Raw genomic sequence first — 15851 nt, 5'->3', positions numbered from 1 at the left:
TCAGCTTGGAAAGGTCATGCTTTTCATGGGGAGGAACACAGTTTATTTTCATTGCTCATCTAACTGCAGATGTCAAATAAAAACACTTGGGCATCTTCAGAAGCACTTCCTGTCCACAGAAGTGTTTGTCTGTGGCAAACAATCTAGTGATTGAAGGAGAACTCCGTGGCAGGCAGAGATCTTCTTCATTATTGTGGAGAGTGGACTTAAAGAGGACACATTGCTGTGAAGAGTATGGAGAGGACATCACAGTTACTGTGTGCCCAGCTGGGAGAAGACATGCCTTTGTGACATCTCCTGCCAGGCGATTTATCGGTTTTAGTAATTTGTGAGTCCTCAGAAAATCATACTCTTGTGAAAATTTCTTCTTAGTCCTTCAACATGAGTTGTAGACATTTAACCTGCAATCCTGGGAAAGTTTTTTGTGATGACTGAGATAATTACCAGTGTAGCGCTCTCACCAGAAAGTGACTCCAAGAAATCAAGCATTGAATAAGGAATCATTTCTTTTTGTTCTTTTCTGAACGTCCATTAGTAATAAATGCCATTCTTGGCATTATTAAATTAGACATGCTTGTACAAGTATTCCAGTTGGTAACTCCACTTCTTCCGTGGAATAGCAGAAAGACTCATTTTTCAGACACTGGAAATTTCTCTGTTGTTCTCCCCCAATCTATCTCCAGGCAGCACCTTTTTGAAATTTCTAAGTGCTCCCAGACACAGTGTGGGAGGGAAAGAGGAAGAGCCTGCCTGATGCTGGAGCCGTGGCAGTTCGCAGTCACGTTCCCTTGTTTTCATTGCCTTACAGATTGCCTCAAGGATGTTTCACTCTCTTACTGCAGTTTTGGCAGAATGTAGGACGGGGGTTCACATTGCTGCATTGGCACTGGAATAGGCTGTTTTTCTGGACGAGGCTTAGAGAAATAGCCCTTGAATGTTAAGAGTAGCGTCAGAATGACAGAAGAAGAATGAAGGTCACACTTGAGCTGCAGGCAGAGTTATGAGACCAGCAGTTCCCAGATTTGCTTGCTTTGAGCCCACTTCCATGATCAAACCCCTGACACTGGCCACAAGCTTCATCTTGCATTTGCATTTTCCACAGGCTCTTGAGTTTACTCGGGAATGTCATGGGAACAGAAGGCTCCTACTTCAGGAACCACTGGGCCAGACCTGCATGTTCCCTGTGCATGCCTGCTGGCAGAGCAGATACTGACGCAGTTTGCGAAAGATACGGTTATTTCATCAATATTTCAGGTTTTTGGGCAATGAAGGATACGAGTGCCACCCACATCAGAGTTTAATTAAACAGAGTTGAGAGTATTGCAAGATACAAGATTATAAAGCGATGCTATTGTTCAAAACGTGTCAGGCCAAAATGGCTTGGGAATTTTACAGAACATTTTCCAGAAATGTTCTGGTATTCTTTATATAGACTTGTATTGAATTTTGAACTATTAAGGTTTGAATATGACGACGAGATTGTCAGCATTTGGGAGCGGGTCAACAGATCAAAGAGAATAGGTGGGTAAGAAAATGGAGGACCAAGAGAAGTGACATAGGGCATTTCGTGTACTCCTTGCCAAGCTTGAATAAGTAGTGTCTATCTAAAAAAAAAAAAAAAAAAAAAAGGTGGGTTTTTTTTAACCCTTTCATTTCTGTGAATGTCAGCACTCTCTTCAGGCTGGCAGAGGTAACAAGCTGTGCAGACTCCAGCTGGAACAGAAGACAGCTGCCCTTTTTCTCAGGGCTCTATCTGTTGTGAGCACATCACATCTGTGCTCACACCATCCAGCATCTTGTAGGCAGCTTCTGGTACTATCTGAAGTCTTTGATTCTGTTTTTCCAAAGCAAGGAATAGGCCAAGTTCCAGATAAATAAAGATCACATCAGTCTTAAATAAATGTCACATCAGTCTGTGATCTCCCATAGTAACTGCATTCCATATCAGAATGGAGAGATTGAGTGTATGAAATTGTCTTGCTTCAGAGATCTACCTTGAGAAAACCCTACCTTATGCAATCAGAAAAACTGTTTTTTCTGAGCATCTTCAGCAAATGGCAGGAACTCTTTCTTCTAAAGATGACCTTTCTACCATAGTTGCAGTCGAGTATCTCCTTTACTTCCCAGTTTGTCCTAGCTCACTCTCTCCTCCCAAAAATAACAAAATAACATGTTTTCTTGACCAAAAAGTAGGGTAGTGTCAGAGACATAAAATTTCAGCAGGGCCACAGCATGAAATGCTGAGACTAAAGGCAGGAGAGTTTGAGTACTGAAGAGCCAAATAACTTCCATTTCTTTTAGTTTTCCATGCAAAGAAAGTCCTTTAAAAATGTCTGCTATATCCTATGCTACGTATTTGACCATAGTGCTGAGGTAATCTGTAATAAAATACATAGTGTTGCTATACCCAGTAGAAGAGAAAATGCATTTCTCCTCTCCAGTATTTCCATTAGAGTTTGTAAAGTACTGGGCAGTAACAGACTTTCATGTTATTTTGCTGTTCAATATATATGATGCTTTTTCGCAGCCACAAGGATAATGGATTATTTATAGATTGTAGAAACTGTCACTCACTGACCATATTGTATTGTGGAGCATATAGATTCTCCATAATGTAATTACTGTTAGAAAATTGACTTCCACTTGAAACTAAGAGAAATTTATCTTTAGGTTTCAGTGACCTCACTCTCTGAGTGAGTCTGAGTGGCAGGAGCTTCCAATACTTTTTTCTTACCTTTTTTTTTTTTTTTAAATGGTTTCTGATTATTTCACGTTTTAAAGGAATTGGAATGGGTCATTATAAGCCTTAGTAGTCCTTATTCCTGTTAATATCAGAAAGTGACTAAACTGCTGATGGGGGTGAAATAGAAAACTGTTTGACAAGTTCATAAAGGCATTAACAGAAGAACATTATTGAATGACTTAGGGTCCAACTTGCCCAGCATCCTCTCTCCAGCAGAGACTTTACCTGCATGCCTAGGAAAGAGCAACAGGGCAGGCATATTACATTAATAAGGCAGAAAATAGTATGTGTTTTCTAGATACATGAGTACAGACAAAAACTGTCCAGACAGAGGTACGCATCTGTATGAAACACTCTTAATCCAAAGTAGTCTCAACAGGCAAGAAGAAACATACTCTGATTTTTATCCAGATGCCTGAAATTTTGTCAAGGTTCACTGATTCCTATCATCTTAGATGTTTTCTTCTGGTTTTCTTTCTTACAACATGCTAGAAATGGCAAAGGAGGTGGCAATTTTAACACAATAGTCTGGCCTCTTTTTAGACTGTAGTTTTTACACACCTTGGTAATAACTCACTTTCTGGTTTTTTGCTTTTGTTTCTTTTTAATGCAGTGCCAGTGGCAGATATAAAAGCTGTTGTGACTGGGAAAGACTGCCCTCACATGAAGGAGAAAGGAGCTCTTAAACAAAATAAGGTATGGGTCTCAAATTGTTATGGACACACACTCTGCAGAATACAAAGCCTGTCAATTTGACCTTCCCTGAAGTAATACAGGTGTTTTTCATTCCAGCCTGCCACCTTTCTGTGTATGCACACGCACTTTGTTTTCACTGCAGACCGTTTGAGTTAAATTATTAGGACAGTCAACGCTCCTTTACTCAGATTTCATGGCAGATGTGCATTGTGATATGCCCAGAGCACATGAGGATAGTCTTTAGTAGTGGTGTCTTCTACCTCTCAAGCAAAGCAGCAATGACTGTTGGTACCTGCTCCTATATGGTCTCTGATAAATAACTGGTTTGTTCTAGCTGTATTCTCTGATGAACTCACATTCAGTGAAGACTGGCACATGCCAAATTTGCAATTAATGTCCAGCTGATGATAACTTCAGGTCCAGTCAGGTAGAAAAACAACTGCCAACAAAAAAGATGTAAGGTAGACGTTAGGCAATTAATGAGGTGTATAAGGATGTGTTCGATAGTCTGTTTGGGAAAAAATATGTAGCAGACAATGGTCAGCTTAAATTAGATTTCTGGTACCTTTCAGAGTTTCAGATCAAGAGCTATGAACTGACAGTAGGACTCAAATTGTACAGTGCCAGAATTTTGCAGAGTTTTTGTTAGTAAGAATTGCCGCTACAGCAAGAAGAAATTCAGTTACTAGCGAAGTCTGACATCTTCTGCAGTGATGGACTTCATACCATATTGTATGAGGTACGTTAATAAGTTTTCCATCAGGTCATGCTGTCTGATTTTACGAGAAGGAGTGAGACTTTAATGATGTTCTAGAACCACACTCTGAGGTCCAGGAACCAGATCAGAGGATTTGAATTGAAATTTCTAGTTACCTGAAACTGAGAAATTTTGAGTCCAACTAGAAGGATATTTTGATGTACAAAATAGTAAAGTTAAGAGTTCCTGCTTCAGCACAAGTTCCTGCGTGCATTTAGTGTTCAAATAAATATTGGAAAAAACAGTTCTGATAGGAACCACAGAAAATGAAAAAGCACTGTCAAAAATACATCACATAACTGTTGCAGCTTCGTAGCTGCAACTTTTCTTTCCTTAACTATACACAGATGTGCAGAGCATCTTGAGTATTCTTTGCATGTGTTTCTCATACATGAGCTGCTTTAAGTCTATCAGGATACCGTCATCTCCTTTCAGCATTGGCTCTACATGGTTGGAAATTAAAAAGTCAAGCCAAGCCAGGAAAAAAATCCCAGGAGTATTTTTCCTTGTCGATTTTCTGAATCAGGGCACTAACATGCACACAATAGATTGCATACAACTCCTACCTCATGTTACAGCTGAACCATCAACAGCATTTGGCTGGGGCATTTATATGATGCATGTAAAGTATTTTTAGTGCTTCCTTGTCTTAGCATTCATATGTCCACACAAAAAGGAAAAATGAGAAGAAGGAAAGCAGTGGGTGGCAGTGATGGAAATGTGTCATCTTTATGGAGCAGTAATTTCTAGATAGTATTTAATGCTAAATAACAATGCTGCAAATGCTGCAGATAAGTTTGTCCTCAGCTGTCAGCATTGCCCCATTTCCTCAGGTAAAATTGCTTTGGACTGGCATAAAGCTGCTGGCTGAGAATGTGAAGATCAGGAGTTGATAGGTAGCGTGGCTGCATCCATACCTGGAGCATTCCATTTGTGATCCTGGCAATAATAATTGTGATGGTTTTACTATTTCTGGTAAGATACGGGATTTGGGGGTTTGATTTTTTTTTTTTTTCATTCCTCAATTCCTTGGTTTTTTCCCCTGAGAATCACAGAATTTGTGAAATTAGTTGTCATCCTAATCAAAATGTCATGCACAATATTGCAACTACTTAATTGACCTCATCAGAATAACACGCCATTGTTTGTGGAGTACCAGGTTAATGATGTGGTCAACAAAATGAAAATTTAAAAAAAAAAAAAGCCAGACAGAGTGCAGTTTGGCTGAATTTGGTGTATGAAACCTTTCACTTCCTGAAATTTCACGATCGGTGATATATTTTTTAAGAGGCCTTTTCATCCTGTGCTTTCTTTGTACATATGTAACGACAACCTTAATGTTTATTCATTGGCAGAAAAAGAAAGTGAATGGCAGAATGCCACTGCCATGAACATAGCTGGAATTGGCAGAATGTCCATAACAAAGACTTCAGCGTCTCTTCATTTTGCCAGCACATGGCCATTATTCTTCCAGCAGGACCATTTAGAAATAAATAAGAGTTAAACTGAATTGGAATTTGCATGCATATGAAGCTGGAATGACTTGATAGGACCAGACCTGTATCCATTGTTGTTCATCTTGCTTGTGTTTTTATATTAGGTTTAATTTTAAAGCCCTTATTTCTGACTCTCAAGTAATATTAATGAATTTCAAGATAATTAAATATATTCGATTTAGCAGTCTTCAAAACAAAACATGAGAGAAGAATTTAGAGAAAACATTGCCATGTATTTCTAAGTGTTCTTCTATCAGCCTTTATTTGCTGATGTGGTAGGCTGCAGGTTTGGTGCCTTTTTAGTCAGCAGAAATGATTCTGCTCGTTTCCCTCTTCTTCTGCAGCTTCTCTTCTATTTCATGTTGGTTGAACAAGTTCCCTCCTGCCGCATGTATAGACAGCTGTCTGGGGAGGGCCTTCTGGCTCTGGCAAGCAAACTTAACATGGCTGTGGTCTCAACCTTCAGCAAAGACGTTTGGAGGCTGTTGATGATAGAGTAAACAGAGAGTAGCGAGGTCATTCCAGCTGCATGGGATTACTCAGTCATAGGCACCTAAAATGCCTCTTCATCAAAAATAGCTTGTCTCTGGCCCGCATCAGGGGCCAGCAGAGATTGCGGGAGAGAGAAGCTCTGGGCCTGGGAGAACAAGCTTCCCCTCGTACCACCTGCAACAGCTTCCCTGCAGAGTTGAAACCAAGGAGCGGGAAGTGTCCAGGCAGCAGGTGCAGAGTCTCTTGTTCCCTCTTTTCAGTGAAGCTCAAAAGAGAGGCACATCGTGGGTCCCAATACTGTTACCTTTGCCAAGCACCTAGGGAAGGGCAGAGGTCTGAAATGTGCAAGGGTGGAAAGAGTTAGGAGTGTCAAGGGAGTGACTTCAGCAAATTGAGGTGGGGGAGAAGGGAAGCAAAACAAAGAGGGAAGGAATGGGGGAGAAAAAAGACAGGAGTGCAAGAGAACTGGTGGAAAAAGCTGGAGTGGAAAATTACTTTGAGAAGGATTGAGAAGTAGGACAGAAAAGGGAGGAAAAAGCCACAGATGGCTGATGGAGACTGACCAGTTTCCTTTTAGAAATTTCCAGTTCCTCAAAATCACCTGTCATTGACGGGACTGTAACAAAACCAGGTGGGGGTTCCTGACAAGTCAGCCAGCTCAGCCACTGGGACCACCATCAGTGTGGAGGGCCAGCTGGCAACTCCACCTCCTTATGCTTTCATTTTCCTTGACAGTTTGCTGTGCATGAGGTGACAGAGATGCCAGCACCTGGAAGCCGTAATTCCTGGGCCTTTAGTCTCCAGAGCAGCCAGCAAAGAAGCTGAACTGGAGCCAAGGCTGCCAAACTCCCACTTTCCCCCATAAAGGGAAGCTTGGTGCCCTAAATGTAGCCCTTTCTCATTCTCTGCCTGACTGGGAATGACCAAACCCATGGCTCCCTGGGATATTCCTCTTTCAGGCAGGGTTTTTCTCTCCTTTTCCTTTCTTTGAGGTGAACAAAAACTTCAGTCCGTTGGAATTTCCCAAAGGACAAATATACAGGGACGAGGCCTATGGGATTGTTCTTGACCTTCATGAAATTCAGGAACATCATATTAGATCTGTGCAAGCCCTTTTTTTCAGTGACACATTTTATTTCCATAACCTCAGCTGCATGACTTGGCATGTGCTGTCAGTAATTTATAACACTCTGTGAGGACATAATGCCAGGTTTGTGTGGGCAGAGGTAAATTTGTTGCTGTAATGAGGGACATCACTCTTAATAAGGTGTGGCTGAGAAACATGCCTAAAACACAGAATGGCTATGTGAGCCATGAGACCTTTGTTTGCTGAATGCAACCAGTGCTATTAGTATCTGCAGCTTCTGTGGGGATTTAACACGGACTTGTCTCCTGTGGCCTGGCAATACAGCAAGTTGAACCTAATAACTAAACTCAAGGAAACCAAGAGCGTTTCCCATGAGAAGCCTGATCTCTGATCATCCAAGATTATCCCTTAGGATTGCATGTTTTATGAATCAGACTCTGCTCTTAATCACACAAGTTCAAAAATGAAATAACCCTTACTGAAATCCAAAGACCTACGTCTGTTTCAGACCAGGAGATCAGGGGTGGAAATCTAGAGCAATGCATATGCTGCAATCCCAGCAGTCAATTCTGCCATTTTAAAACAGCGTAGCAAATTTAAGCAGCCATGCTCTTGTGGCTGCTGGCAGCGTAGGGACTGTCGTCAGCTGAGAGTTAGCAAAGGCAATCAGTTTTATGGGGCTCAGGAAGCCAAGAGGCAAAAAGAACAGGACGTATGATACAGATCAAAGTAGTTCTGAGTCAGAACTCTCCTCTGTAGCCGGGTCCTTTTTCCACAGAGTTATTATATCCATATCAGGTAGCTTACAGTCTGTGAAATCCTTCTAATGATGCTTGTAGTCATGTGTGCAGTAACCATGATATCACAATATCTTTACATGCTCACTGCTGGCCAGTGGAAGTTCATTATTTATTCAAATTGAATGGCTTTTCCCATAGGAACCCAGGTCCAGGTGACTTTCAGGGAAGGTCAGTGCTTAATGAATTCACTTTGGCACCTTTGAAATTCCAGCTTCGATGCTGAGGGGGAAAAAGATTATAGGTTTTTTTCTTTCACAAGCAAGATTCATTTGGTTCTTCATGACTAAGTAACCCAGATAGTTCAGTTTGACTGAGACTGCTGATTCTGGTTCAGGTAGAGACAAAATGACAGAAATCGCTTGAGAATGAATAATTTAATAGATTTCCAGCAGTGAAAAGACCATAAGCATATAGCAGGAGATTAACTGTCCTGGCAAGATTTTTGACACAGAGAATCAAACCTTGCAGAACTTTGCAAGTTTAATCTGTACAAACTAAAGAAACTCTGGATCTTCATGAATATTTTGTTGCAAGTGTAATATTATGGGTTATATTGATTTTAGTCCTCACCGTTGCCTAGCTCAAATGCTAAAGTTATCCATGACCCAGTGAGCTGCAGTCAGCGCTGAGGGGGGTGAGTTTGTTTTGACTGAAGCATCTGTGTTGGGGTTCTTGCTGTGCCAGTTTGCGCAATGGTCTGGTACTGCTGCAGCTTCAGCCGGGCAGGAGGGTGTCATAACCTGGACAATGCTCTCAGTCATATGCTCTGATTCGGCTGGTCCTGTGTGGAGCCAGGAGTTGGACTTGATGATCTTCATGGGTCCCGTCCAACTCAGGATATCCTATGATCCTATGACCCTATTTTTTCACTTGTTTTGGGGAATAAGAGGTAAGAAACAGAGACAGACCTGAATGTATTAATGCCTCTCTCATGCAGCATTAAGATATGTTTCTTTGTATTCCAGGAGGTGCTAGAGCTTGCTTTCTCTATATTGTATGACTCGAGTGGCCAGTTGAATTTCATTGCTCCAGACAAGCATGAGGTAAGTCGAGTTCAGAGTACAGAAACTTCTTTGGAGCCCTCTTAGTTGCTTTATGGCAGCAGCCAGCTTTCTAAGAGAATGGTCATCCTGGCACAGAGTGCAGGTCCATCTAAAGCTGTGTCATGTCTCACAACAAAGCGAAAGCAGAGGGATTAGCATGGGTGCAAGACCTTCTGCAATTTTCATGCATATCCTGAGCCACAGAAGGAACATGTTTTCTATTTGTACATCATAGAGCATGTGTGGGCCCAAGTTCAAGATCAGTGTTTCTAAGCCCTACTGAAATATGAACCATCAGTAAGAAAAAGAAAAGATCTTGGGCAGACCTCACAGTTTCCACAGACCTTGCTCACCTTTTCCTGGTGTAGTATAGATTTCTCCTGGTCTGGTCTACCATGGATGATTTTTGCTGTGTGTCCACTTTAGTAAACTTCAGTTCACCTTAATAAACAAAGATTTGTACAGCCAGGCTCTTAAAGAATCACTGCCATCCTCAGGTCATCTTGATGATGCCAACATAATGAGGGGAGGTCATACCATTGTTCAGGTCTCAATTTCAGCCAAAGACTTGTGTTCTCAAGAGTAGCATATGCACTTATTCATAGTGTCACATTGCTTAAGCCCATTCATGACAGGTGATCATAGAAGGTCCTCCCTATGGCATCTCCATAGGGGGTTTTGCAAGGGGTCTCACTTGTATGAAGACGGTGTAAACACCAGTAGTAAAAAAGAATGACACCCTCCTCCCTGCTTCCTTGTCTTACTTGAAAACACAAGGACATAGCCAATGTCATTGCCTTTTGGAAGGTGATGGAACTAATTTGCCTAATTACATGGAAGCATTGGATGGCTTTCTCTCAGAGAACTTCCAAGTAAAGATTTAGCAGAATGCACTATATTAAAGAATAAAGAAGGAATAAAGTTTTTCCTTCTTATTTCTAAAGCAACAAGAGTTGGTGTTCCATTTGCACACTTATTTTGTGGTATCACATTGGTCTCAGTTCAGGACACTGTGTTAAGATGATGAAAGACAGAAAATTGCATTAAGCTGCGTTATACTGTAGTGTTATAAAAGTGCATGAAATTGCATTACAAGTGAAGTGTATTTAGTTACAGCTTCAACATTTGCAATTCTGGATTAAAACCTTCAAATAAGTGTTCATTTTAGGAGAGGAAATTAAGTTATGCTCATTTGGGTTTTCCTGGGGATTAATATTTGAGTGTCATTTTCAAGTACGTTCATTCCAGAGAAATACTTGCCGGTCAGTTTTGATCTAAGAGAAAGCAGCAATAGGATCCCAGGCACAATGTGCCATTAGAGCTGTAGGTCTAAGCAAAGCATGATTGTCTTCATCCTCTGAACTGAACATGTGTTAGATGCTTTCTGATATAAATTCTCCAAAAGCTGAATTCTAGTCTGTTTCAGCTCATAAGAGCAAATGGTCATGAAAATCGAGAATTTTTTCAGCCACTTGCATCTCAAATACAGCCTATGGCTGCAAGTGTATTTTAATGGTCTAAATGTTCAAAAACTGCTACTGTACCCCACTGACAGGCAGTGGCACTGTGAGATGCACTAACCCAATTGCTCATGAATGGTGTTAACACACCTATTATCTTTATTTCTCTTCATGATCTTGTGCAGCTTCTTTGAAACAAAATTAATATGTTCAAAAAAAATGGCCAGAGGCAGCAGTCTCTGCTGCTACTTGGCAGTTTCCAAGTGAATCTTTTCAAAAGGGCATCTCTCTCCCTCCGTACTGTTTCATGGCCTACAGAAGAATGAGTCGTAATTAAAGCAAAAAGTGGAAATTTTCAGAGGAAGCACCCACAAGGAAAAGTAAGTAGCTTGTTAGGAAGCCCATGACTCTGCATCAAAGTAACTGGGATGCTTGTCAATAGAAGTGCTCGTTTAGCAGCGTTGTCAGCTTGGGAGATTTGGTGGGTGACTTCTCAAGATGTAGGAAGCTTTGCGTGAAGCACCAGGAATGATGTTAGCACATGACAATTTCAGGTCAGACTTACAGGGTTTTTTTCAAGCACTTCTACAGTCCTCAAGATTGTAGAGCGAGATCTGGATGTGGGAATTGGGTGTGTCCTAAAAACAAAAATCGAGCGAGGGATTCAGGTTGTAAGGGACCTTGGGGGAGTCCCCAGTCTGACCTCCTTCTCAAAGCAGGTCAGCGATGAGCTCAGACCAAGCTGCTCAGGGCAGCATCCAGATGGATGAAGCCTGCTCAATCTTTCTGGTTGTCTGGTTCCACTGACTTGACTTCCAAGGTATTTATTTAATAAAATCTCATTACCGAACCAATATCATTGAGATTTGGACCTCATTCTTACACACTTAAGTTTGGCAATACCCTTAGCCATCTGTTGGAGCTTACTGCTAGCCAGAGGATTCAGCACTGTGAGATCACTCCATCGTATTTGTTTTTCATTTAAATACTAATAGCTGGTTTCAACTACATAGCAAAAAGGTGGATTAATCTTATCCTTGATTTTTGACAGAGAAACTGATGAGGGAGGCTATAATTAGGTTTCGCTGGAGTTTTATGAAAATGAATCTGTAGTAAATTAATTTTTCAGTGGCTCTTAGTCTGTTTTGCATATTAAAAAGAAAAAAGCTTCTGAATGAATGCCTCTGTTTTTTCCACCATCTCATTAGGATTTCTCTCTGCTCAAAATGTACAGGAGTTTAATCAGATGCACTTGCCAATATGGAGATTAGAGAGGAAGCCCCTTCTCCAGGCCATTGCACTCATCTGAATTATGGCCAGAATTTGGTTTCTGTGGGCCCTGAATGAGTTATATGTGGAAGAGGAGAGAAATGCAGTTCAGCTTTCTGGCTCGCTGGGATTCCTCCCTAGAGAAAGCGCTGACCGTACTCACTGAGCAGGTGATGGACGATTTACGTCAGGGGCTGCATCTGTTGAATGGATGCTCTGCGCTTCTGTAACCTGAGCAGAGCCTTTTGCCTTTCTGTTCCTTTCCTCAAAGTGAATTCTGGGAAAACTTTCCGAAAGAAAGCTTTCAAGTAGATCATAAAAAATTATAGTCTGTTCAAAAATAATTACATTTCTAGGATAGCTTCTTTCCTTTCCTGATGTTCTGCATACACTCCACAAAAATTGTGTGCTTTAAAAGTTGTTGGTGACACGCTTTGAGAGCCTAGAATAGGCAGGCTAAGTTGTTTCTTTAGTACTTGTTAGCAGGACAGCCTGAACCCTAAAGTCACTTCTGTGTAGCTAATCTCATATTAAAGCTGTGGCTTGGCTTACCAACACCCTGGGTGAAGTCCTAGCTCTGCTACTGTTTTGTTACTGACTTAAATGGGTTGGATTTCACTTTGGATGCTGAAGTGTGTTAACCATCCTATTTTAAAAATATGCCCTTTTTCTGGATGAAGACATACCCCAAGAGGGGGTTTTCTCTCTCTTCCTTAAAAATAATCCTAATTTCTGCTGTAGGATGAAGTCAACCATGGCTATCTTTAAACTTGGCAGTATCATATAGCAAATGGTCAGCTAAATTTAAAATCCGTTTTTTGGCATGAAATCTAGCAGAAGTATTTGTAAGATAAAAATGCAGTTACGGTTGATTTAATTTTCTCCTGCAAACTAGGACACAAGTTCATGATTGAAATCTTTATTTTTAGATGATAGCATTTGAGTACTTCTGTTCATAGTTGAATAAATGGCTTGTAGCAATAAATGGAAGTAACTTATTTGATAGAAGTTGACTCTAGATCACCAATCTCCCTTGGGTTTGTTCCTTATTTAAAATGGTTATTCAGCCCATGTTTATCTCAAGCTGTCAGCTGTTGAGAAAGATAGCATCTCCTATTAGGAAAAAGCTAACAATAAGGAACGGGGTTTAGACGCCAGTTCAGCATTTGTGGTATTTAGAATTACACCAGGTAGCTTGGCATTTAATTTTCATGAAAGACACAGCATTGATTGACTCTGTAGTTTTCACAATATGTTATTTCATGTAAAATAGTGGTAAAGTAGGCATAGATAGGTAAGTAGGAGCCTATCTTTGCGTAGGTCAATTGATACCACGTAATCTATAGGAAAGCAAACCACGATAAAACTAGATAGTTGATGCAGGATTTCTTACACGAAGAGTCAAAAAGGATTTTGGGTGGGATTCAGTTTGCCTAACATAGATATCTTGGAATTAAAAGTTGGGTGTGAGATAATCAAGCTCTTTCTGTAAGTATTGGGGAAAGAGAAAGGGTGAGGAGGAGATATCCCCGGAGGTTCATTGTCCTAAGTTGGGTATTGTTCTTCCCCCCATAACTATTGAAGAATATTCAACAAGAAGTTTGGAGGAGATACCTAACTATCAAATAACTACATGTTGCACTTTCTTCCCATTTTTAGGGAACTGTTTGCTCATTTTCTGAGCTGTTGAGTGGAACATGCCTTCTTCACGATACAAGCTAATAAAATGAATCAACCTCGTTTTAGGTCTCTTTATAAGTCCCTGTGGGAACAGTAACTGTAGAGGACCAGGACAGACAAGCAGTTTGTATATGGAAGGTCTGTTAATAATAGTTTTTATCTTTTCCCTGTGCAGTATTGTGTATGGACTGATGGGCTGAATGCCCTCCTTGGGAAGGACATGTTGAGTGATCTAACACGGAACGACTTAGACACACTGCTCAGCATGGAGATAAAGCTACGCCTCCTTGACTTGGAAAACATACAGATCCCAGATGCTCCCCCACCTATCCCAAAGGAGCCCAGCAACTATGACTTTGTTTATGACTGTAACTGAGGCTGCCACTGAAACTTGCTTCGAAACTGGAAATATTATAACTGGAGAGATATTAAAAAAAAAAAAAGAAGAGTGTGAGGAAAAAAAGACACCTACTTGTGCACCTTGGATTTTGGCTTTGGGGAGGGGTGTAGAAACACTTGCATTCCTTCCCATTCCCTGCATCCCTTCCTTCCCCATTCCCATCTTCCGCATTGCTCATCCAAATCCACATTGCTTTAATTAACTTGTAATTGCAGGCCATTGGCCTTGCTTAAGGCAAAGACTGCCACTAAGCAGCACCCTCCCGAGGACTTTTTTTACATTTTTAATACCGGAATAGACATTCTTAACTAAAGGATGATGTTATCAAACTGCATGCCTGTGAAACCCACTTGGCAGGGCAGAGGCTTTAACTGGAAGGAGGAGGGAGGTAGGGAGCAGAAGCAGCTACTGTAGGCAGAAGATTTCCCCAGACACTCCCAAGAGTCTGCTCACAACTGAATCCAGTGCAATGATGAAAATCGTTAACTGCTTCCCAGTGCTTGCACCATTCATCACTGTCATTATTCTTTCCACTGCATCTCGACTCTTGCCACCAGCCTTCACCCAACTGATCGGCTCCCAGAATGGAAAGTCTGCAGGTTTTTGCTGTACCATACGCTGCAATGCTGCAACAGCTTTTAACTTCTTTTCCTCCCAGCTCTTAAATAGCCCTACACTAGCAGATCACTCACACAAACTGCATATGAAGCCACTAGTGTGTCCCATCCCTGTGGTGTTCCCTAAACCTCAGTTGCCTCTAAAATTGGCTTGTTGCTACTCAAAGTGATTTTTATTTTCTTGGTCCAAAGTTCAACAGTAATTTCCACAAATTAATTACAACTGCCAAACATCCAGGTTTACATTGTTGTCATCGCTACAGTGTTAAGAATTTGCAAGGGATTTTTTTTGTACGGGTTCTAATTTTTTTATTTTATTTTGCCAAACAAATATATTTAATGAAAACTAATTTCATTCTGAGTACTTTTGGGGGGACAATATTTTTACTTAATTTCCATTTGGAACATTTGCCCTGAAGGGAAAAAGTAATATATCCCTTCAACTTCACTGTTGAATAAAAATCTGAGTTGTGATGATTTTTGGAACTCTGTTTTTCTTCTGAAGTTGTCATTTATTCTTTATGCTTCCTAGCAATTCTGAAGTGTTTGGTGCAAAGAGAAGAGGGAAGGGTGGAACAACCTTTCTTATCTGCATCTGATTTAATTTACTTGTAATTTGTGGTGACAAGGATGAGATGCATCCAGAGGTCTCCATTGCCATGGGTACACGAGCCTTCCTGTGAGAAGGATCCTTTGTGAAATCCAAAATCACAGCACACTGATGTGCTCATGGTCAATGTAAGGCTGCTGCCTTTACCGTGTTTGCTGGAGTAACTGTCTTCCTGTAGCTCCATTTCCTCCATTGAGAGTGTTTCTGGCTGCAGCAGATTGGTACTGGGGAAGTTTGGGCTTTGCAGGATGGATTCCCTCCCTCCTCATGTTCTTGTACAGATTTCACAAAGTTTAATATCTCTTACTCCAAAAGTGCTGGGTCTAGATCTAGAGGGACCTGCCAGCCCTTTCCCTCCCACCGCAGAGGCTGAAGACAGATGTTTATTTATGTGAGTTCCTCTCCTGCTCAGACCCAGCTGAAAAAGACTGTGAAGGGGTTTTATCAGAGCTTATGAGAGGTGGTTCCCAGTTTAGACAGATGCAGAAGACCTCAACTGAGGTGACCTTTGCTCCATCCAGCTGGCTCTGGGGCAAGCATCCTGACTGACCTCACACCAGGTGAGGGGAGAAATGACGTCCTGCAGGTGCGATGAAAAGAGCATGAGGAGAAGGTTGTATGAGTTCAAGCATGAAGGTCCTATGGAAGGTGCCTTCCTGAAGCTGTGTTTGCAGTATTTTATGAATGGCTTGATCTTACAG

The 15851-nt window shown here is 41.2% G+C and overlaps 1 protein-coding gene across 8 annotated transcripts in view; it reads left to right on the top strand.

Annotated features, from left to right (window-relative positions):
- ELMO1 (engulfment and cell motility 1) overlaps window positions 1-15026 on the top strand; it is a 313180-nt gene extending 298154 nt beyond the window's left edge. For all 8 annotated transcript variants that reach the window (XM_075745465.1, XM_075745471.1, XM_075745466.1 and 5 more), the window contains 3 exons: window positions 3357-3439; window positions 9037-9114; window positions 13699-15026. In XM_075745465.1, the coding sequence (XP_075601580.1) occupies window positions 3357-3439; window positions 9037-9114; window positions 13699-13899 (362 nt within the window). In that variant the 3' untranslated portion in view covers window positions 13900-15026. The remainder of the gene's footprint in view (window positions 1-3356; window positions 3440-9036; window positions 9115-13698) is intronic.
- Window positions 15027-15851: the final 825 nt, after the last annotated feature.

The sequence above is a fragment of the Balearica regulorum genome, chromosome 2 (genome assembly GCF_011004875.1).
Source record: "Balearica regulorum gibbericeps isolate bBalReg1 chromosome 2, bBalReg1.pri, whole genome shotgun sequence".
NCBI lineage: Eukaryota > Metazoa > Chordata > Aves > Gruiformes > Gruidae > Balearica > Balearica regulorum.
The sequence above is the reverse complement of the archived record's forward strand: the minus strand, read 5'-3'. Positions and strand labels throughout refer to the sequence as shown.